Source organism: Protomyctophum bolini, assembly GCF_963924005.1.
Source record: "Protomyctophum bolini genome assembly, chromosome: 17".
NCBI lineage: Eukaryota > Metazoa > Chordata > Actinopteri > Myctophiformes > Myctophidae > Protomyctophum > Protomyctophum bolini.
The window spans coordinates 3,033,419-3,051,569 of record NC_137878.1 but is presented as its reverse complement, the minus strand read 5'-3'; the positions used below and the strand labels follow the sequence as shown (position 1 = coordinate 3,051,569).

Here is an 18,151-nt window from a genome sequence, read left to right as displayed (position 1 = left end):
TCCCATATAGGCTACTATAGATACCATGATGGATGCAACTACACCGACAACACAAGATGTTTGTCCAGAAAATAGTAAGTTTGGTGAAATGAAAATGTTTGAAATGTACAGTACATTATTAAAAAAATTAAAATATCTGCCAAAACATGAACATAAAAGAAAAAATATACACTACAAAAAACACAGTAGTTAATGTTCATTAAAATCAATTTAACATTTTGTGAAGAATTGTATATTGAATTATAGATTGAATATATTCTTTTCAATAATGTTATTGATGTCTCTTTTCTTAACAGATGGATCTATTTGGATCGTAGGTTCAAGTTTGATTGTCAGAGCTCAGCGTAGAGCCCAGGAACTATTTGGCAGCAACTTAGGCCTGGCAGGAACAACAATAACATGGATGGGGAAAGGAGGGATGTCCTGGTTGGATGTTGTTCCAAAACTAAAAAAGGAACTACTAACCCAGCACCCACCACAAATCCTCCTAGTCCACGCAGGGGCTAATGACCTGGGAAAGACCCGAAAATGGGATCTGATCCAGATCATAAAAAAGGACCTGAAGTTCATACAAGAAACATGCCCAGCGACCAAGATAATGTTCTCGGGCCTGGCCCCAAGACAAAAATGGAGAGGAGCGTTGAAGCCGACACAGCTGAATAAAGCCAGGATCTCTGTAAACCAGTACATCCTGAAATTCATGTCACAACTCCATGGGGACATCATTCTTCACAAAAACATTTCCACATTCCCCCATGACAGCCACTTTCTTCCAGACGGGTTTCATTTCACTGATAAAGGAAATGACCTATTCATAAACAATTTGAAAATGGGACTTCAGTCCTGCAATTAAAAAAAAAAAGGCTACTAGGGTTGTGGCTCTGTCGGAGCGTGAACTCTGGGGGGAGGGGAGGGGAGGGGGGAAAAATGTTCGAAAAATGTTATGCAATATTTTCATGTGTGAAAAAGTAATAAAAAAACTTTGATCAAAAAATAAATGGCTACTAAAATTCAAGAAATTGTCTATTCTTAACACATATGTCATGTAACCAGGTAGACCTGTTACTATGGCAACATCAGCCAGGTGCTCCTTATTTCAAATTAAGGGTGGGGTTTATTGCGACATTTTTAAAAGGGCTGGGCTACTTCATTCAGGGGATCCCCTAGCTTGCTGTAAGGTTGACGTATCTGAGGAGGACAAGAGTTTGAAGGCATGGCTTTCCTAAATGTATCAGCATACTGGCTGCCTGGTGAATGAATATAGAAATGCCCTTATTCCATGCTGCTGTGCTCCTCCTCCGGTACACCAGCCAAGTGTATTGTGGCAACCCAGGGGAGAACAGGTACAGATTCACAATAAAGCAAGAGGCTCGGAGTCAGAGGCAGCATAAACTTAAATCGTCTTTTATTCAAAGTCTTGGGGAAAGGGGCAAACGGGGCAAAACGTCAACAGAAAGGTTCCTCTTCTTAGGGGCTTAGGCTTCACACTTGCAGTCCTGTAGAGTAGAGCACAGAGAGAGAGCTAGTGACTTAGTTTGGGGGAGGGTGCTGCAGGCTCTCCCTTGAGGAGTTCTGTCGGCAGTCACTTGAGAGATCTCCCTCATACCAGCCTCAGAGATTCCTCCTTCCTCACTCCTGCAGCATTTCAGACTCACTCACCAGACAGCTTGGGCGTCGGCCCTTTAACAGCTTCTGGTGATTGCCTGACTGGCAGGTGCGTCCATGTCCAGGCTCCCATTGGCTGTAATATCTGTACCGGGTGATACACTCGCTCTATCACCTCCCCCAGCCTCATTCTGTGGGGAATAGGCCTGGCTGTTTCCCCTGGTTTGCCACACACCCCCCCTTCTAGCTCCAGGCAGAGGCCAGGAGCGTCAACAAAACAGCAGCTCTCATCTCTCCTGGACAGGGCGTCTGCGTTTCCATGGGCCTTGCCCGACCTGTGCTCAACTGTAAAATTAAAATTCTGCAAATCCAAAAACCATCTTGTCACTCTTGCATTACTGTCCTTAGCTGTTGACATCCACTTTAATGGTGCATGGTCAGTCACCAGTGTAAACTTCCGGCCCAGTAGATAATAGCGTAATTTGTGTAGAGCCCATTTGATTGCCAAACACTCTTTCTCTACAGTGGAATAATTCAGTTCATGTTTCTGCAACTTACGACTTATATAGACCACTGGGTGTTCCTCTCCATCCTGGCCCTGAGATAGTACCGCTCCAATGCCTGTTCCTGAGGCGTCTGCATGCACAACGAAGGGTATTTTAAAGTTAGGTGTCCTCAACACCGGCTCTGTGCACAGGGCTTTCTGGAGGGTGGCGAATGCTTCCTCCGCCTCGGCCGTCCAGGCCACCTGATTCGGAAGGCTTTTCCTGGTCATCTCATTTAGCGGTACTGCAATTGTAGCAAAGTGGGGAATGAAACATTGATAATAGCCAATCAGGCCCAAAAATGTTTTTACCTGGCGCTTAGTGGAGGGTTTAGGCCAGATTTTTACCGCCTCCACTTTCCGGAGTTGTGGTTTCAAATTGCCTCTTCCTATCGTGTAACCCAGGTACTGGGTCTCCTCTAGGCCCAGGTGGCACTTCTTGGGGTTGGCTGTCAGACCAGCATGCCGTAGGGCTCCCAGGACAGCTCTCAGGTGTCCTAGATGGGAAGTCCAATCACTGCTGTAAATTATAATATCATCAATGTAAGACGCCGAGTACTCACGATGGGGTCTGAGGATTCTGTCCATCATGCGCTGGAACGTGGCAGGCGCCCCATGGACCCCGAAGGGCAGGACCCGGTAGTGGTACAGTCCATCCGGGGTGGAAAAGGCCGTCTTCTCCCTGGCCGCCTCAGTGAGGGGCACCTGCCAGTAACCCTTAGTGAGGTCAAGGGTCGATATGAAGCGGGCTGGGCCTAACCGTTCAATAAGCTCATCGACCCTGGGCATAGGATAAGCATCAAAATTGGAGATCTCATTTAATTTCCTAAAATCATTGCAGAATCTCTCAGTGCCATCTGGCTTGGGAATTAACACAATAGGGCTTGTATAGGTTATTTTAAATCGCAGACATCCTCAGTAACATCGAAGAACAGTGATGGTCGGTGAAGTTAAGGGTCCTCGATATCCATGAACTCCTTTTTGGGCGGTCACGACCCCCTGTACCAAGCACACGAGCCATCACTCCTCTTGATACAAGCAAAGAGTCTGGCCTGGGGTCCGCTGATGCTCTTCTGGATCACCCAGTCTGTCCACAGACACTCCTCCGGGGAGTTGATCATACATGGGATGGAGGTGCAGCGGGTGATCTTGCAGCCACAGCCCTGCTCGTATCGCTGTATCAGACTCTTCTTCTGGGTAGCGCTCATGTCTTCCCAGGATTCAATGAAATCACATAGTGTGATGTGCATGGTCCCATCTGTCTCCAGTTTGCCTGTGAAAAGATATTCCTTCTTGCCATTGGTCTCCAGACTCACACCACACACTGCAGAGGAGGGTGCGGTGTAGATAGCATCCACATCCTGCTGAGGACCCTTGAACATCTTGATCTGCTTGATGTCATACTTGATGCGTTTGACTGGATGGCCATAGACGTCGTTTCCGGCATCAACCTCTTGCCTTCCGACCACCCTTGCCCTGATCACGACATCTGCGTTGCAAAACGCCTGTTGAGGATGCGCAGGGGAACAGCTGCACGCTTCTGCAATCTCTTCCACCCGCCAAAGGAACAGGACGACCAGGGGGACAAAACAACTGCTAACCGTCCAAGTCATGTTTGGAAATGTGTGTTTATAAAATATGAACAAAAAAATACAAAGAAATCAGAACAAATCCGTCCGCAGTTTCAAACTACTCTCATCAAAGAGGGTCCACTTGCTTCACTGCTCCTGCTTTAGGAATGTGTTCATTCTATAACAGACTGCAGACACACAGACAGACGTCTCCTTCAGTTCCAATGTGTTTTTGTCTCTCCGGACTTGGCCAAGTGTCTGCCCAGTTTAGTCATGGCCTCCTGTAAGGCCTCAATGCCCTTAGCCTGCTGGGCCTGGTTCTGGATGAGCTGGGTCAAGGCGTTCTCCATTGCGCCCTGTGTCTCACTCACGAGTACTTATTTTATTGTGAATCTGTCAATGCTGGACCGAGGATACCCACATTCTCCACCATATGTGGCAACCCAGGGGAGAACAGGTACAGATTCACAATAAAGCAAAAGGCTCGGAGTCAGAGGCAGCATAAACTTAAATCGTCTTTTATTCAAAGTCTTGGGGAAAGGGGCAAACGGGGCAAAACGTCAACAGAAAGGTTCCTCTTCTTAGGGGCTTAGGCTTCACACTTGCAGTCCTGTAGAGTAGAGCACAGAGAGAGAGCTAGTGACTTAGTTTGGGGGAGGGTGCTGCAGGCTCTCCCTTGAGGAGTTCTGTCGGCAGTCACTTGAGAGATCTCCCTCATACCAGCCTCAGAGATTCCTCCTTCCTCACTCCTGCAGCATTTCAGACTCACTCACCAGACAGCTTGGGCGTCGGCCCTTTAACAGCTTCTGGTGATTGCCTGACTGGCAGGTGCGTCCATGTCCAGGCTCCCATTGGCTGTAATATCTGTACCGGGTGATACACTCCCTCTATCACCTCCCCCAGCCTCATTCTGTGGGGAATAGGCCTGGCTGTTTCCCCTGGTTTGCCACAGTATATGGTACAGTATAGTATGTCTTGTTTTTTCATATGATGTTGACTTTTAATATGAGTACAAAACAAAAAGAGAATAAAATGCCTTGTTTGAAATCGCAATAGGTCTTATTTCCATGTTTAATCTTGGTCACACGAACCTGTGCTTTGTATTGTTAAAGAGGAACTTCCCTCTAGAAAAAGGTGGCGTAGTTTAGTAGGAATTAAGTATATATTATTAAGCATCCCTCATAAGTCCCCCCTGCTACATTTGGCGTAAGCCAATAAACCCCACCCTTAATTTGAAACAAGGAACACCTGGCTGATGTTGCCATAGTAACAGGTCTACCTGGTTACATTAAGGACTAGTTTAATTTAGTTTTACAATACAAAAACCACAAACTCAGAACAGAAGAAAATGTGCAGTTTCATAATATGTCAAGAACTGAAAAATGACCATGGTCCGCTTGTATATCAAACTAAAACTGGTCAACGGAAAATGGAAAATGTAAGACAAAATACATTACCAAACATATATGCACTTTTCAAACCCATGGTAAAAAGAAAGTATAGCGTATAGTTTAAATTGTTTATTAACACAATGTATTGTTAGTACCTTTACTGTAACCATATCGTTATGTATTATCAATTACTGTTATAGGTTATCATAATAACCAGAATCCCCAATTAGAGCATTTCAGCAGTGATCTGTAACTTTAGGAGGCAATGTTTTCCCTTCATTCCTCAACCAGCAGTGTTGCCATATCTGCTTATTATAATTAATTGGCCTTGTTTCTAAAGAAAAATAATGCATAGGCTGTACCAATAAGTCTACACAATTACAGAATGTTATCTTGATAGTTTGCCTGTTATCCCTCTTTTTTTTCAATAGACTACTGTATTTATTTGGCATTTTGTAGTATGAAAAAATGGCAAAAAACAGTAGCAGATAAATTAGGCCTATGTAAATGTTGAGTATGAGTACAAATATGATAGCTATATTAGCCTGTTATTATTATTATTTGTCTGGAGAACAAATAATATATGCCAGGGACAACATTGGTTTTGTTAAATGCTTGTAGATCGGCTATTTTCGTTTATTTTGGCCTCGTTTTCATATATCGGGTTGCTTATTTCTCTCGCAGAACCTGGCAACCCCACAACGACACCAGTTAGCATTATATTGATATCAATCGTCAATCCTATAGCTAAAACAAGTACATTATCGCACTATATTACATCGATGCCATCTGCATTATTATGACCTTAATTTGCATGGCAAATACATTCCAAAGCAACTAATAATAAGCACGTTATACTGAAATAATGTTACAATGTTTTCATTCTGTCTTCTGCTGAAAATAGGAAGCCATTTTAACAATAAATCGACTCTGACGATATCACTTCCGGTTCAACAGCATAAACATCCAGTACTAGCTTGACCCCGAGTCACACTATTAGCTGTCCGGGATGCTAAGCTACAGCAGTACATTGCAGCAGCACATTATTTCTACATCATGACTTGACATTAAAAACGCACATCCATGAAGGATCTGCCCATTGTCCATACATTTACATATTTCCCAATATTACCTCAACATAAATCATTAGTACATGAACAAATGTTTGATTAAGATACCAATAATTGAACAAACAACTTCATAGTGTATACATTTTTATTAATGTTTAACCTCGTTCAGCCTCTCCATATCCAGCACTAAATAAATACAAAATGGAAAAGAGTTTGGTTAAAATACAGCAATTTCTTTTTATTTTATAATTGATATAAGTAGAGCCTCTGCTAATACCTTCTTCCAAGTCTGAGGAGACGTCCAGGGCACCAGTGGCATTTTCCAAGGCTATATAGTAAAATATATAGAATCATGTCAAATGCGTTACAAATATCTAGATTATGTCTATTAGTAATAATTTAATACAAATACCTTCTTCAAATCCTGAAGTTGCTGCTGCTGCTGCCGCCACACCACCATCTGGGCCAGCTAAATAGTCATAAAATAGAATCATGTCAATACAGCACCGAAGTCTGACGTCACTTTCAGTAGAGAACGTCAGTCCCCAAGTTCATGTATTTGTTTACTTGCATTGAAATCCCCATTGAGGCGATTTTAGATCGCCTCATATAACAACTGTGTTTGAAAAATAAACATGTCACCCTGGCCGCTTCACTCATGGATATGAAAAATCAACTGACTGAAAGAAAACGCTAATGTTACTGCTGCTGAATTAGTTAGATTTTCGCTAGAAGCATATATATCATATATGAGTGAGTGATTGTTGCAAACGATACAGAGACACTTCCCTAACAATAGAGACAGCTTGTTCATTTTTGGACCACAACGCTTATAGTAGACGATATTAAGATCACCCCATGTTATTCTCCATAGAGAAATTACTTCCGCGAACCAGGGGAATCGTCGGGATGAGCGAGTTACGTCAGGACTTCGGTGCTCTATTGGGTTTGTTTAAAATTAATAAGGTCTATTATGACAGTTTGGAACACAAGAAAGGACACAATGTGCCACCCGGATGCTACCGTGTGTCACCTCAACCTATGACAAAATTGCTTGGCAATAACAGCAAATAGAAGCCAGATGGTGGCATGGAATGACATTTTTGAAAGCCTATTCTATGCTGGATGTAATATAGTTTACCTTCTTGCTCCAAACATGCGTCCATGTCATCATCCAATGCTAAAGTTTCATAAAAAATAATACAATAGAATAGTGTTAAGCTTGATTCAAAATGATTAATTAACAACTAACCTATTCTACTAATTTAAAATATAGCTTACGAAACATATCAGAACATGCTTGGCACACCCTCGGCTGTCGAGACCCCCGGCCCCTCCTAATCTGCCGATTAGATTTAATCTTCTGCCTCATATAAGTCAACTGAGACTCAAGGGCGTTGTGTCCCATCACCGCTGCAGAACTCATACACGCCAAGTTGAAAAGCACTTCATCAGTTGCAACTTGGGGATCTTTCACCTGATACTATACAAGAAACAAAGAAAAAATAAATAAATCCGAATGTTTATATATACGTAAAAGTTAAAACGCCAAAAACAGGGTGCAGTTAACTCTTGACTCTCATATGAATACGAGAGTCATGAACCATGGCTAATACAGTATAAGCATGGTCAACAGTCTCATTTGAATTACTAACATACATATTTAAATCGACATTTACAGGATAAATCTTTAAACTTACCATGAGGAGCTCAAATTTGTCGCCAATAATGGCCGATTTGTCCCGCGCAGTTGGAGTCATTCCACTTGCCATGTTCTCACTTGTCACTTGTCAAATCCTGGAATAAATAGTGTACATTAGCGCTTTCTGTGAAAGTGCTGATGGGTGTGTCAAATAATGCTATTGGTTGTTTGTGTCACATGGCACACATGAAAAAATGCGCACGCAACATTGAGAGTTCAACCCATGGTTGATTATAGTTTATTCCAATATACTACGTGCGCATTCTTTCATGTGTAGAATGCGTGTCAAATTCAAACATTCAACTTACTTTATAATGCATTGGCCAATTTGGGCTAGAATAACATTGTGCAGTAACTTAAAATGTCACTCAATACAATTATATTTCAATGATGGATAAGTTTATATTTCAAACAAAATTTGTATATAACATTATGAGTTAATGTAAAACAAGCTATATGATCTGCAACCAACACACACATATTACAACCGCATTCAACTGCAGATACATTTGTTATATTTCATATGGAACATTTGCAAACCTGTGGTGTGAGACTGTGGACTAACACAAAATGTTATTTGCAAACTAATACGATTATGCCTTCCTACAACACAATTCCCAGGGCTGAAGTTTTATTCACAAAGCATCTGCTTTGACAACTTCTCTGCCAGAAGAAAGACCTTGAGTTGTTCTGTCTGCACCTCCAAACAGCTTAGGGGAAATGATCAAGTGCAAAATGGAAATATATGATCTTGTAAATGCTTAATTAATGCAAAATGATACAAACAAAAATACACATTTTTTTTAATTTACCTCAGCACTCCGTTTTGCAACCTAACAGACCTGCTATGTAATGAATTCCATGTTCATTTTGTCCTAAAACACACATAATCTCAGGCTACCACAGTCCTAAGGTTGGTGAAACAAACACATACCGGTATTTACAATGTCACCTTCACCTTGCATATTAACCTGTAAGATTATGACAAGCACAGACAGGCACACAGAGCTAAGACTAGTACCAAAGTGTGTGTGTATATATATATATGCAGATATGTACAGTATTTGAAGTATATATATGTTTGGGCTGGTGAACTGTACAATACTGTACTCACAATCATACAATACAATAGGGAAGTAATTTACACTAGACAGATTTGACTGTGTCAAAAAGATACAATACAAGCATCTATCATGCGACATCCTGTACACAATCATATGTGGCTTGTGCAATGCAACACTACATTTTACCATGTTACATATTTGACACAATATTATGTACAGTATATCAATGTACAGTATATCCAAAACATTTTATCACCACCATCATAGGTTCCTCTGGCACATCAATAATCAAACCGAGACTTTAAAACATCTGTTATAAATAGTAATGTACTTGCTAAAATGTCAATAATATTGTTTTAAAAAGGTCAGTATTCAATTCAACCCCTTCTACTCCATGGTAATTCGCCGTCTTTGTGAGACTAAGTTGTACTGCGACTGTCTGCAACTATTCACCATTGGAGTATGAATGAATAAACATGTCACGTACATTACTATGTATAATTCCTGAAAGTAAACGCATTGATGATGAATGGTCTACAGTTCTAACCTATCATGCACACCTTACTATTTATAAGTAGGCTATACAGGATAACAAGATGAATAATACATGAGGATGATAATGATCTTGACGAGAGATTAGATAAAATAAATCTTTCAGCCTACAGCAGTGTTGAATGTGGTGAATGAAGTCTCACATTAACCCAGTGACCAGTGTTGTGGACGATCTCTTCAAAATAAGAGTAGACTAATTCCTGCAGAACGAACTCACTAAAAACTAAAAACATTTCATACATTCTAATACATTCTGTATTAGGTGTATAATAAATAACAGACCAGAACATAATCTTTTTTGGCTCTTTTCTTTAATTAAATATTCCCAGGCAAATTCTCCATTGGATCTGTAAAAGTAAAAGAGACAGAATAGATTACTTATTGTATTACGTTTTCAGACATACATTCATTATATTTAAACAAACTCCATTCAAGCATGTTTAGTACGCATGCTATTTTGACTCACCAAAGCCACACATCGGGCAATTTGGATTGTCCATCTTCCATTTCTCCATACGCAACTCCTTATTTCTCAGCTCTAGGGCACCAAGCTTTAATTTAAGCCCAGCCTTTTCCTCTTCCATTACTTTCAATGCCGTAGTGACATTGCCTGCCACCTTAGAAATGAACCCAGGCAGAGTGACATCTTCTCTGTCTTGGATGCAACGATACTAAAAAAAGAAAACATAATTAACTTCACGTCTGTCTGTATACATGATTGATCGATTGAAGTATACTAGTCCTTACCCGTTCTGAATATATGTGTATATATATATATATATATATATATATATATATATATATATATATATATATATATATATATGTGTTCATGTGATTGAAAAGTTAACACATGTAGCATATAGTGGTGTATCATTTAAGATTTCCTCATCTGACCATTCTCTGTACATCAGTTACATGATAATTACTTACATGGATCAACATAATTTGCTGGCGCAAATCATCCCCTGACGCGGATTTGGCCTTAACCATTTTACTTGGCGAATATACACAACCGTCCATAATGTCTTAACTTCTCGGCAATGTCTGTCTCTCTGCAATGATGCAATCTGGGAAATGTATAGTCATCTAAAACTCTGAGCTAACGTAACGGCCACGCCCCCAAAGGGGCCAGCTAGGCACTCCCATGTTGAAGCGCTAGGCCCTAGTGGCAAGAGGAAGGACTGCAGGCGGACCCGTGGATTCTTGACGAGGAAACCCCGTGCAAATTCACAACAGCTGTTGTCAAAGTTACAAGTCTACACTGCCTCACGGATGGACGCCTTGTGAGTTTGTACATCTGCTATTTTCTTTGTGCAAGACGTTTCTACGGAACAGCATAGCTCAGCTACTCTGGAATGAAGTTATATATTATAGGCACGGAGGAGAGTCCAGCGCTGGTTGAAAAACGATGGTATGTTATTAATTAAATTCATACAAGCATACAGCAACATTGATATGTCTATCAAACTATGACCAAGTCCTGTGTGTGTGTGTGTGTGTGTGTGTGTGTGTGTGTGTGTGTCAATACCACGCCATGACTAAAAGTATACACATTAAAAGTACAGTACACTCTGTTTAAATACATACTGCATGTATACAAATGACAAGCAATTTACCTGTGCCCTGTTGTGCTTTTATGTTGTCCTCCACTCAGTTAACAGGTTTTTGTATTGACTTGTGCTTGAAATGTACTGTAATTCTGCAAATTATTAATACATACTTCAATCAATCAAAAAGACACAAAAAAGTTTATCTTCTTGAAGAGGTAGAAGTGGTTCATACCAATCTGAGAAGGTTGCCAGTATTAACCAAGCCAAGCTCAAATCAACCCGCTTCCATCTTTCAATTCTTACAGGTCAAGGAAGGCATGCAGGCGTGTCAGAGGTCACCATATTTGGTGCAGCGTCAGAGCTGTTCAGTAAAAAGAACATCAACTGCTCTGTCGAAGACAGTCTGCAGCGCTTTGAGGTGATGATGGCTGCTAAAGGAGCTAATATGCCAGTAAGAGGGTAAGTGCCAATTGACCATTTTTGGTTTTCTATTATTTTTCAGTTGATTATTGTTTTGTTTTTTTCACATTATAGATTCTAGTAATAATGACCCATGTTTCTGTGTGTGCTAGGATGGACATATGAAGGCAAGGTGGCACCTGAAAAAGTAGCACATATGAATGTGTGCATGTGATACAACAATATACTTTTTACTTTTTGTTTTAACCAAACAAATACAACTCCCTTCCTTTTTTCCTTCTTTTTTTTAACAATATATTTATTGCGCTTTTTTTTTAACAAACATTCAATTCAACAAAACAATACATCATACATCAGACAATACAATTACTTAAAATGAAAAACAAACAAACAAAAAGCAAAACAAGAACTAGCCCTGAAACATGACTGCCATGATGATTATCATGACAGTCATGACGAATCTTCACCCTATTTTTTGCAGTTGCTGCATTTACAAACTAAACGTATATATAAACATTCAGATTTCAAATATAAAGTACTCACATTTTGTCTCACGGGTGTTAGCTAGTAGCAGCCCAATCGCTAGCACTGCTGCATTCCGCGTTCTTTAATAAAAAGCATTTTTGTCCGGTCATTTCTGTGTTTTTCCCGGTTTTGCCTTAAACTTCCGCCTTTCGGCACCTGCACCTCAGCGCCCCTGTCGGTTGTCACTTGCAATGATTTTCAATGCCCAAAGGAAGATGATAAATCTGGCCGTCTGCCACGTCTTTCAAAATATCTAACGTACAGTAACATACTGTATACTGTACCATACTGTACTGTGCTGTATTGTACAATACTGCACCGTATTGTACTGTACCATACTGTGCCGTACTGTACTATACTGTACTGGACTGTACCGTACTTGCTGCGCCGTGAGTGTGAGTGCGAGTCTGTGTGTGTGTGTGCGTGTGCGCGTGCACAGTGGAAAGGGGAGTGGCCTAAAGCAGCACTTGGGAAAATGAGGAAGTGGAAGGGAAAACAAGGCAAAAACGGGCAAAACACAGAAATGACCGGACAAAAATGCTTTTTATTAAAGAACGCGGAACGCAGCAGTGCTAGCGATTGGGCTGCTACTAGCTAACACCCGTGAGACAAAATGTGAGTACTTTATATTTGAAATCTGAATGTTTATATATACGGAAAGTTTGTAAATGCAGCAAGTGCAAAAAATAGGGTGAAGATTCGTCATGACTCTCGTATGAATACGAGAGTCATGTTTCAGGGCTAAACAAGAACATACAGTACATACATAAATACAGTATATTTTCTGATCACCAGGTGGCAAAGAGCCTCTATGCCATGGACTGCTATAAGATCTCTTTGAGGGACACGATAGGAGTAGACACCCCAGAGGGCATGAGGGACATGCTGGAGGTGGTCACCAAGGAAATACCAGTCAGGGCCCTGCCAGTCCACTACCATGACACCTACGGGCAAGCTTGGCCAACATCCTCAGAACCTTACAGGTCAGTACCTCTGATGAGACTTGTTTTAACACGAGAAAAGGTAAGTTGCCCATCCAAAGTGTAAGTAGGCCACATGCTGGATAAAATAATATGTGCGTCAAAAGATAGATTATATCCATACACAGAAGTTGTGAGCAACATTTCAACCAGATATAATTCCGAGTTTTGAAGTCAACTTCTTTGTGTTTGCTTTGTGTGTCTCTGTGGCTTTGTGCATCTCAGGGAATGGACCTGCACAAACTCAAGATTGCAGAAACATTTATTTGTACTTCCATTAACAGGCAGTAAATACTTTTTCCCTTTTTTATATATCTCATCTAATTTCATATATTTGTATTTCAGCATTCTTTGTCATGTTTGACAATAAACAAACTATTCCTAACATCAGTTGTCTGATTTTCTGTGCAAAATCTAAATGTATCCTTTTAACTTGAAATATTTCAATGCAAGTGAGAGGGAAGGATATTTGATACAATGGTGGAATCCAATCACACATAATGTAGTACAATTTGAATTTAGTAGGAGGGGCATATGTAAACCACTGCAGCAATGCAAAAAATCACATTCAAGTACTTTTTTCTCGGAGACTGTAATCACTATAGTTACAAAACTTGGAAGAAAAATTCAAAATTATCACTCAAATTTATTAAAATTATAATTGTATCGGTCGGCCTCATGGTGGCGCTATAACAGCCCACTTTACCTTTTGGCTCATAACTCTTGAACCGTAAGTCGTAAAATCACAATTATTTTTTTCCCTGGATTCCTTGGGTCATGACGCATCTCCCCATATAGGCCTTTTCCGCCATGATGGATTTTCCGCCATTTTGAATTTTGTCCAAAACACACTTTTTGCTTTTCCCACTACAAATTTTGTCCAAATGTCACAGAAATCGGCACACGTGACCTCTGGACCCATCCGATTAAAAAAACAACTTCAGAATTTCGATAGTGCGTATCGATCGGCCGTAACCCTCGTCCGAAGTTAGTAGGACGGGCCTATATCACGAAAAATACCATAAATCACGAACGGAATGTCCAATCCATCCAAAATTTGAATCACATGTCCGGGGTGGTTCGTTCGACCGAGTTCCAAAAGCAATTCCATTTTCATCCATGGGGGCGCCGCAAACGCGATAGATGTAACCGTTTGTTGCGAAAACATGAATTTTGGGGGTTAAATCCCCTCCGAATTACTTACACACGATCTAAGGTGTGACTTGAAATTGTAACAGGCTGGCAATATCAGTGGGATGGGTATATATGTAAGCCACTGCGGCAACCACACTCTGCAATTTTTTTAAATTGCGACCTTTCTAGTTAATATATGTGACCCCACGCCATGTACAGACTGCTTGACTAGGCATGTAAACATGACATAATTGTATTAATGTTTAAGTGTAATGATGTTATTGACCGGATTGTCCGTAGTAACAGACCCCCATTCCTCCAGCCGTTAGCTTACATTTGCTAATATTATAAGCTAACCGCATTACTAAAGCCAATGTATTGCAGTAAATGCGGCATGTCTGCAGTAAATTACTTATACATGTGAGTCCCGTTATATTTACCTAAATTACCAGCCAAAGTACATTCCAAATAAACAATTATTAGCCACGTTATGTTGTTATATCAGTTTAATTAATAAAAAACATTTGTAAGGCTAAGCTGTGTGTATTTCTTTGTCCCAACTTGCAAGTACATGAACCACGTGACCGGGCTGTTTTCTGCCCCCTCAATATCCCAACCGAAATATTTTATAAGATGGCTCTCCGCATCATAAGTGCATAATACTTGTTTATTTGGAGTGAACATGACAATGACGAGTAAATAAATATTAACACGACTCCCGTCTAAGTTATTTAGCCTGGACATTTCCGCATTTAGCTGAAAACAGGCTTAGTAGCCTACTATTATATTTCATTTAGACAAAAGGTGTCCTTCCTCCAAGTAGTACTGCTTGTCAAAAATGTGAATTGCAGACTTGAAAAGAAAAGAATCCAAGGCACTCCGTCTTCGGTGAAAAATTAAATAGTTTATTTTAAAGATGAGCAAGGCAAATAAATAACAGGACCGACGCGTTTCGACCACAAAGGTCTTCGTCAGGGTCTATCTGCCAGCTTGGCCGATTAGTCACCTTTAAATACAGCCAGGTGGTGGGTGTGATCCAATCATATCATTACATCGTTATATAAATGTCATATAAATTATTTCATTTTAGTTGCACTGTGTTTATATCATGTTGATTATACATAAAAGATGTTCAATAAATCAAAGAATAACAAATATTAAAAAAACATTAAAAGCAATGTTGTAGAAGTGGGTCTTGAGCTGAGCTTTAAAAATGTCTACAGAGGCTGCCTGACAAAGGTACAGTGGGAGTTTGTTCCATGCCGACGGCCCATAGAAGCAAAAAGCTGCTTCCCCGTATTTTTTAGTTGCCATTTTTTTTGGCAACGCGAGCAGGCCAGCAGTGGAAGACCTTAGGGGGCGGTTTGGGATTAAAATCAATCCTAAAAACAACCGGAAGCCAGTCCAGTGATGCCAAAACTGGAGTAATATGTTCTCTCATCTTAGTTATAGTTAAAACTCTGGCTGCTGCATTTTGGACGAGTTGTAATCTGTCAGTTGTTTTCTTAGGCAGTCCTGAATAAAGTGCATTGCAGTAGTCAAGCCGAGAGAAAACAAAGGCGTGGATTAGCGTTTTTGCATCGTCCAAGGACAAATAGGCTCTGATTCGTGCAATATTTCTATATTACGTAGGCACGCGCGAACGTCAAACGCCACAACGGTAAGGCCTTCGGGGTCTGAGTTTCGGATATGTTATAGAGCTCGCAAAGGCGCACGCGTGGATCTATAAAAAGTCCTCAGGCTTAAATTTGCAAGAGGAGGCGGGGCTTAAGTTAGCGAGAGGCCTAAATTAGTGAAAAAAGTCGCGAAAGTCGAAGAAATAATCTGAGAACATCACCGCGACCAGGTCACGGCCCCAATCGCACCCGTATAGGTTTCGGGCCATACGGACATACGGTCGCGGCGGTAGCCCTGAACGAAGACCTATAATTTGCCGACTTTGACGCGCGACAATGCGCCAACGATAAAATATTACGGTCCGACGTTCGGATATGTTGGAGAGCTCGCGCAGACGAACGGTTTGGTATCTTCGATGTACGCCTCCGACAGTCGTACAAAACGTCCTTCACTTTGGCTTTGTGCATCAGACAGCTCATATACCCATAGACTTTAACACCATCCTGACAGAAAAAGTTAAACGAGACCCCGCCTCCTAGAAATGTCGCCCGAGAACGGTCGCACGCGTGCGTCATTGCGAGCTCTATAACATATCCGAAAATCTGACCCGAAGGCCTTACTGTTGTGGCGTTTTAGTGAAGCAAAGGTTTGACGTTCCGCGTGCCTACGTCGATGATCGTACGTCTGTTCGGGATGATCGCGGCAACGAGACGATCGTCGTGATAGTCTCGGTTTTTTTCTGCGACCTTTGGAACCTCAAATCTAACCCTAGGCCTAGCGTTGCAGTCTTTCTGCCTGTATTTGACACTTGTAAGAGTCCCACAAAATCGAAACCAACGCCATTTTATTCGTCATGGCCTGAATATGGATATTCATTTTTAAGGCATTTGGCCCAAAGGTCACCGTGGCAGTCTTTTGGCTGACCTTTGACCTTTGCAAAGGTCGTGGAAATCCGAGACCGCCGCCATTGAATTCGGCATGTCCTGAATATGAATATTGGAGGTTGGTACATATAAAAAAATATATCCCTCACCCCATTTTTAAGGCATTTGGCCCAAAGGTCACCGTGGCAGTCTTTTGGCTGACCTTTGACCTTTGCAAACGGCGTGGAAATTCGAGACATTGAATTCGGCATGTCCTGAACATGAAGGGTTTTAAAGGTCTGTTTTGTGTCTTCACAGTATTTGGAGAAGAGATAGAAGAGGAGAGGAAGGCAGATCTACAAGCTCGTAGCGCGGCACTACGAACGTGTAGGTCTGCTATTTTTGAAAAAAGGTGAAAATTAAAAACCTCATGTTTCTGTATCAGTGGTTCTCAATATTTCGAGCTTGTAGGTCTGCTATTTTTTTAAATATAATATACAATAATGATACCGTCTAAAATGTCCATAGTGTCCATAGTCCATACACAGTATAAGCTACAAAAGAACATTATAAAATAAAAATTTGCCATTTGAACCTGCAGCCACATACAACATTAAATCCAGGGGCAAGTGCACAGACAGCTAGACTAAGAAAGCCGTAAGTCATTTTAAAGACGTGTTCTACTGGACTAAAAGATAATTTGCACCGAGATCAACAAAAAAATATATGGAGAAAGAGAACCGATATATCACATTAAATATCTCGAATTAGGTATTAAATATCTCAAATTAGGTATAACTTATCTGCGGGGGGATTTCAGCCACCCAGAGCCTATATATTTTAATCATAGGCCTATAGGCTATATATTAATATATGAATTTATATTAGATCCATGCATACAGACAACGACGTAAATCAGCGCCGTTCATTATGCATTTCCAGAAAGTATATGGAAGACATCAAATTAATTCTCACTAGGGATTTATAGCAGGAACTATGAAGGTAGCTATAATTTCACAAGAAAGCCAATGGTCACGTGACTTGACACATTTACCCCCAGGCCCCAACTCGTCCTTTTTAGCAGACCTTGACCATCAGATGTAAGACGGTTAAGGGTCAGGGACAGCCCTGCATAAAAAGACGAGTTGGGGTTGAGAAGGGGTTGAGTAAGCAGGCCTGTTAGCTCAGCTGGTCAGAGCAAAATATATCCATCTGCATCTCTAACATGCAAAATCACTTTTGTGACTTTATGCACATCCAATATGTACTTCACCACAGTAGTCTACGGACCGCGTGGCCCAATGGATAAGGCCCCTCACTATGAATCACAATATTGAGGGTTCAAGTCCCTTCAAGGTCGTCAATCCGTGAAACTGTCAAATTTACCTGAAATGCACTGGGTGCTTTGACTTTGCCAAAATCAAGAAAACACTCAGGATCCATGCTGAAACCCTCTGAGCCACTTTACAAACAGTTAGTTGCAACAACTCATTCAGTAAGCAGGCCTGTTAGCTCAGCTGGTCAGAGCGTGGTGCTAATAGTGCCTAGGTCGCAGTTTCG

The 18,151-nt window shown here is 41.0% G+C and overlaps 1 protein-coding gene across 1 annotated transcript; it reads right to left on the bottom strand.

Annotated features, from left to right (window-relative positions):
* Nucleotides 1–3,049: 3,049 nt before the first annotated feature.
* LOC308331946 (metalloproteinase inhibitor 2-like) lies at nucleotides 3,050–3,944 on the bottom strand. Its single transcript, XM_080787499.1, has one exon. It carries the CDS (start codon nucleotides 3,760–3,762, stop codon nucleotides 3,139–3,141), a length of 624 nt encoding a protein of 207 aa, XP_080643625.1. The 5' UTR covers nucleotides 3,763–3,944; the 3' UTR covers nucleotides 3,050–3,138.
* Nucleotides 3,945–18,151: the final 14,207 nt, after the last annotated feature.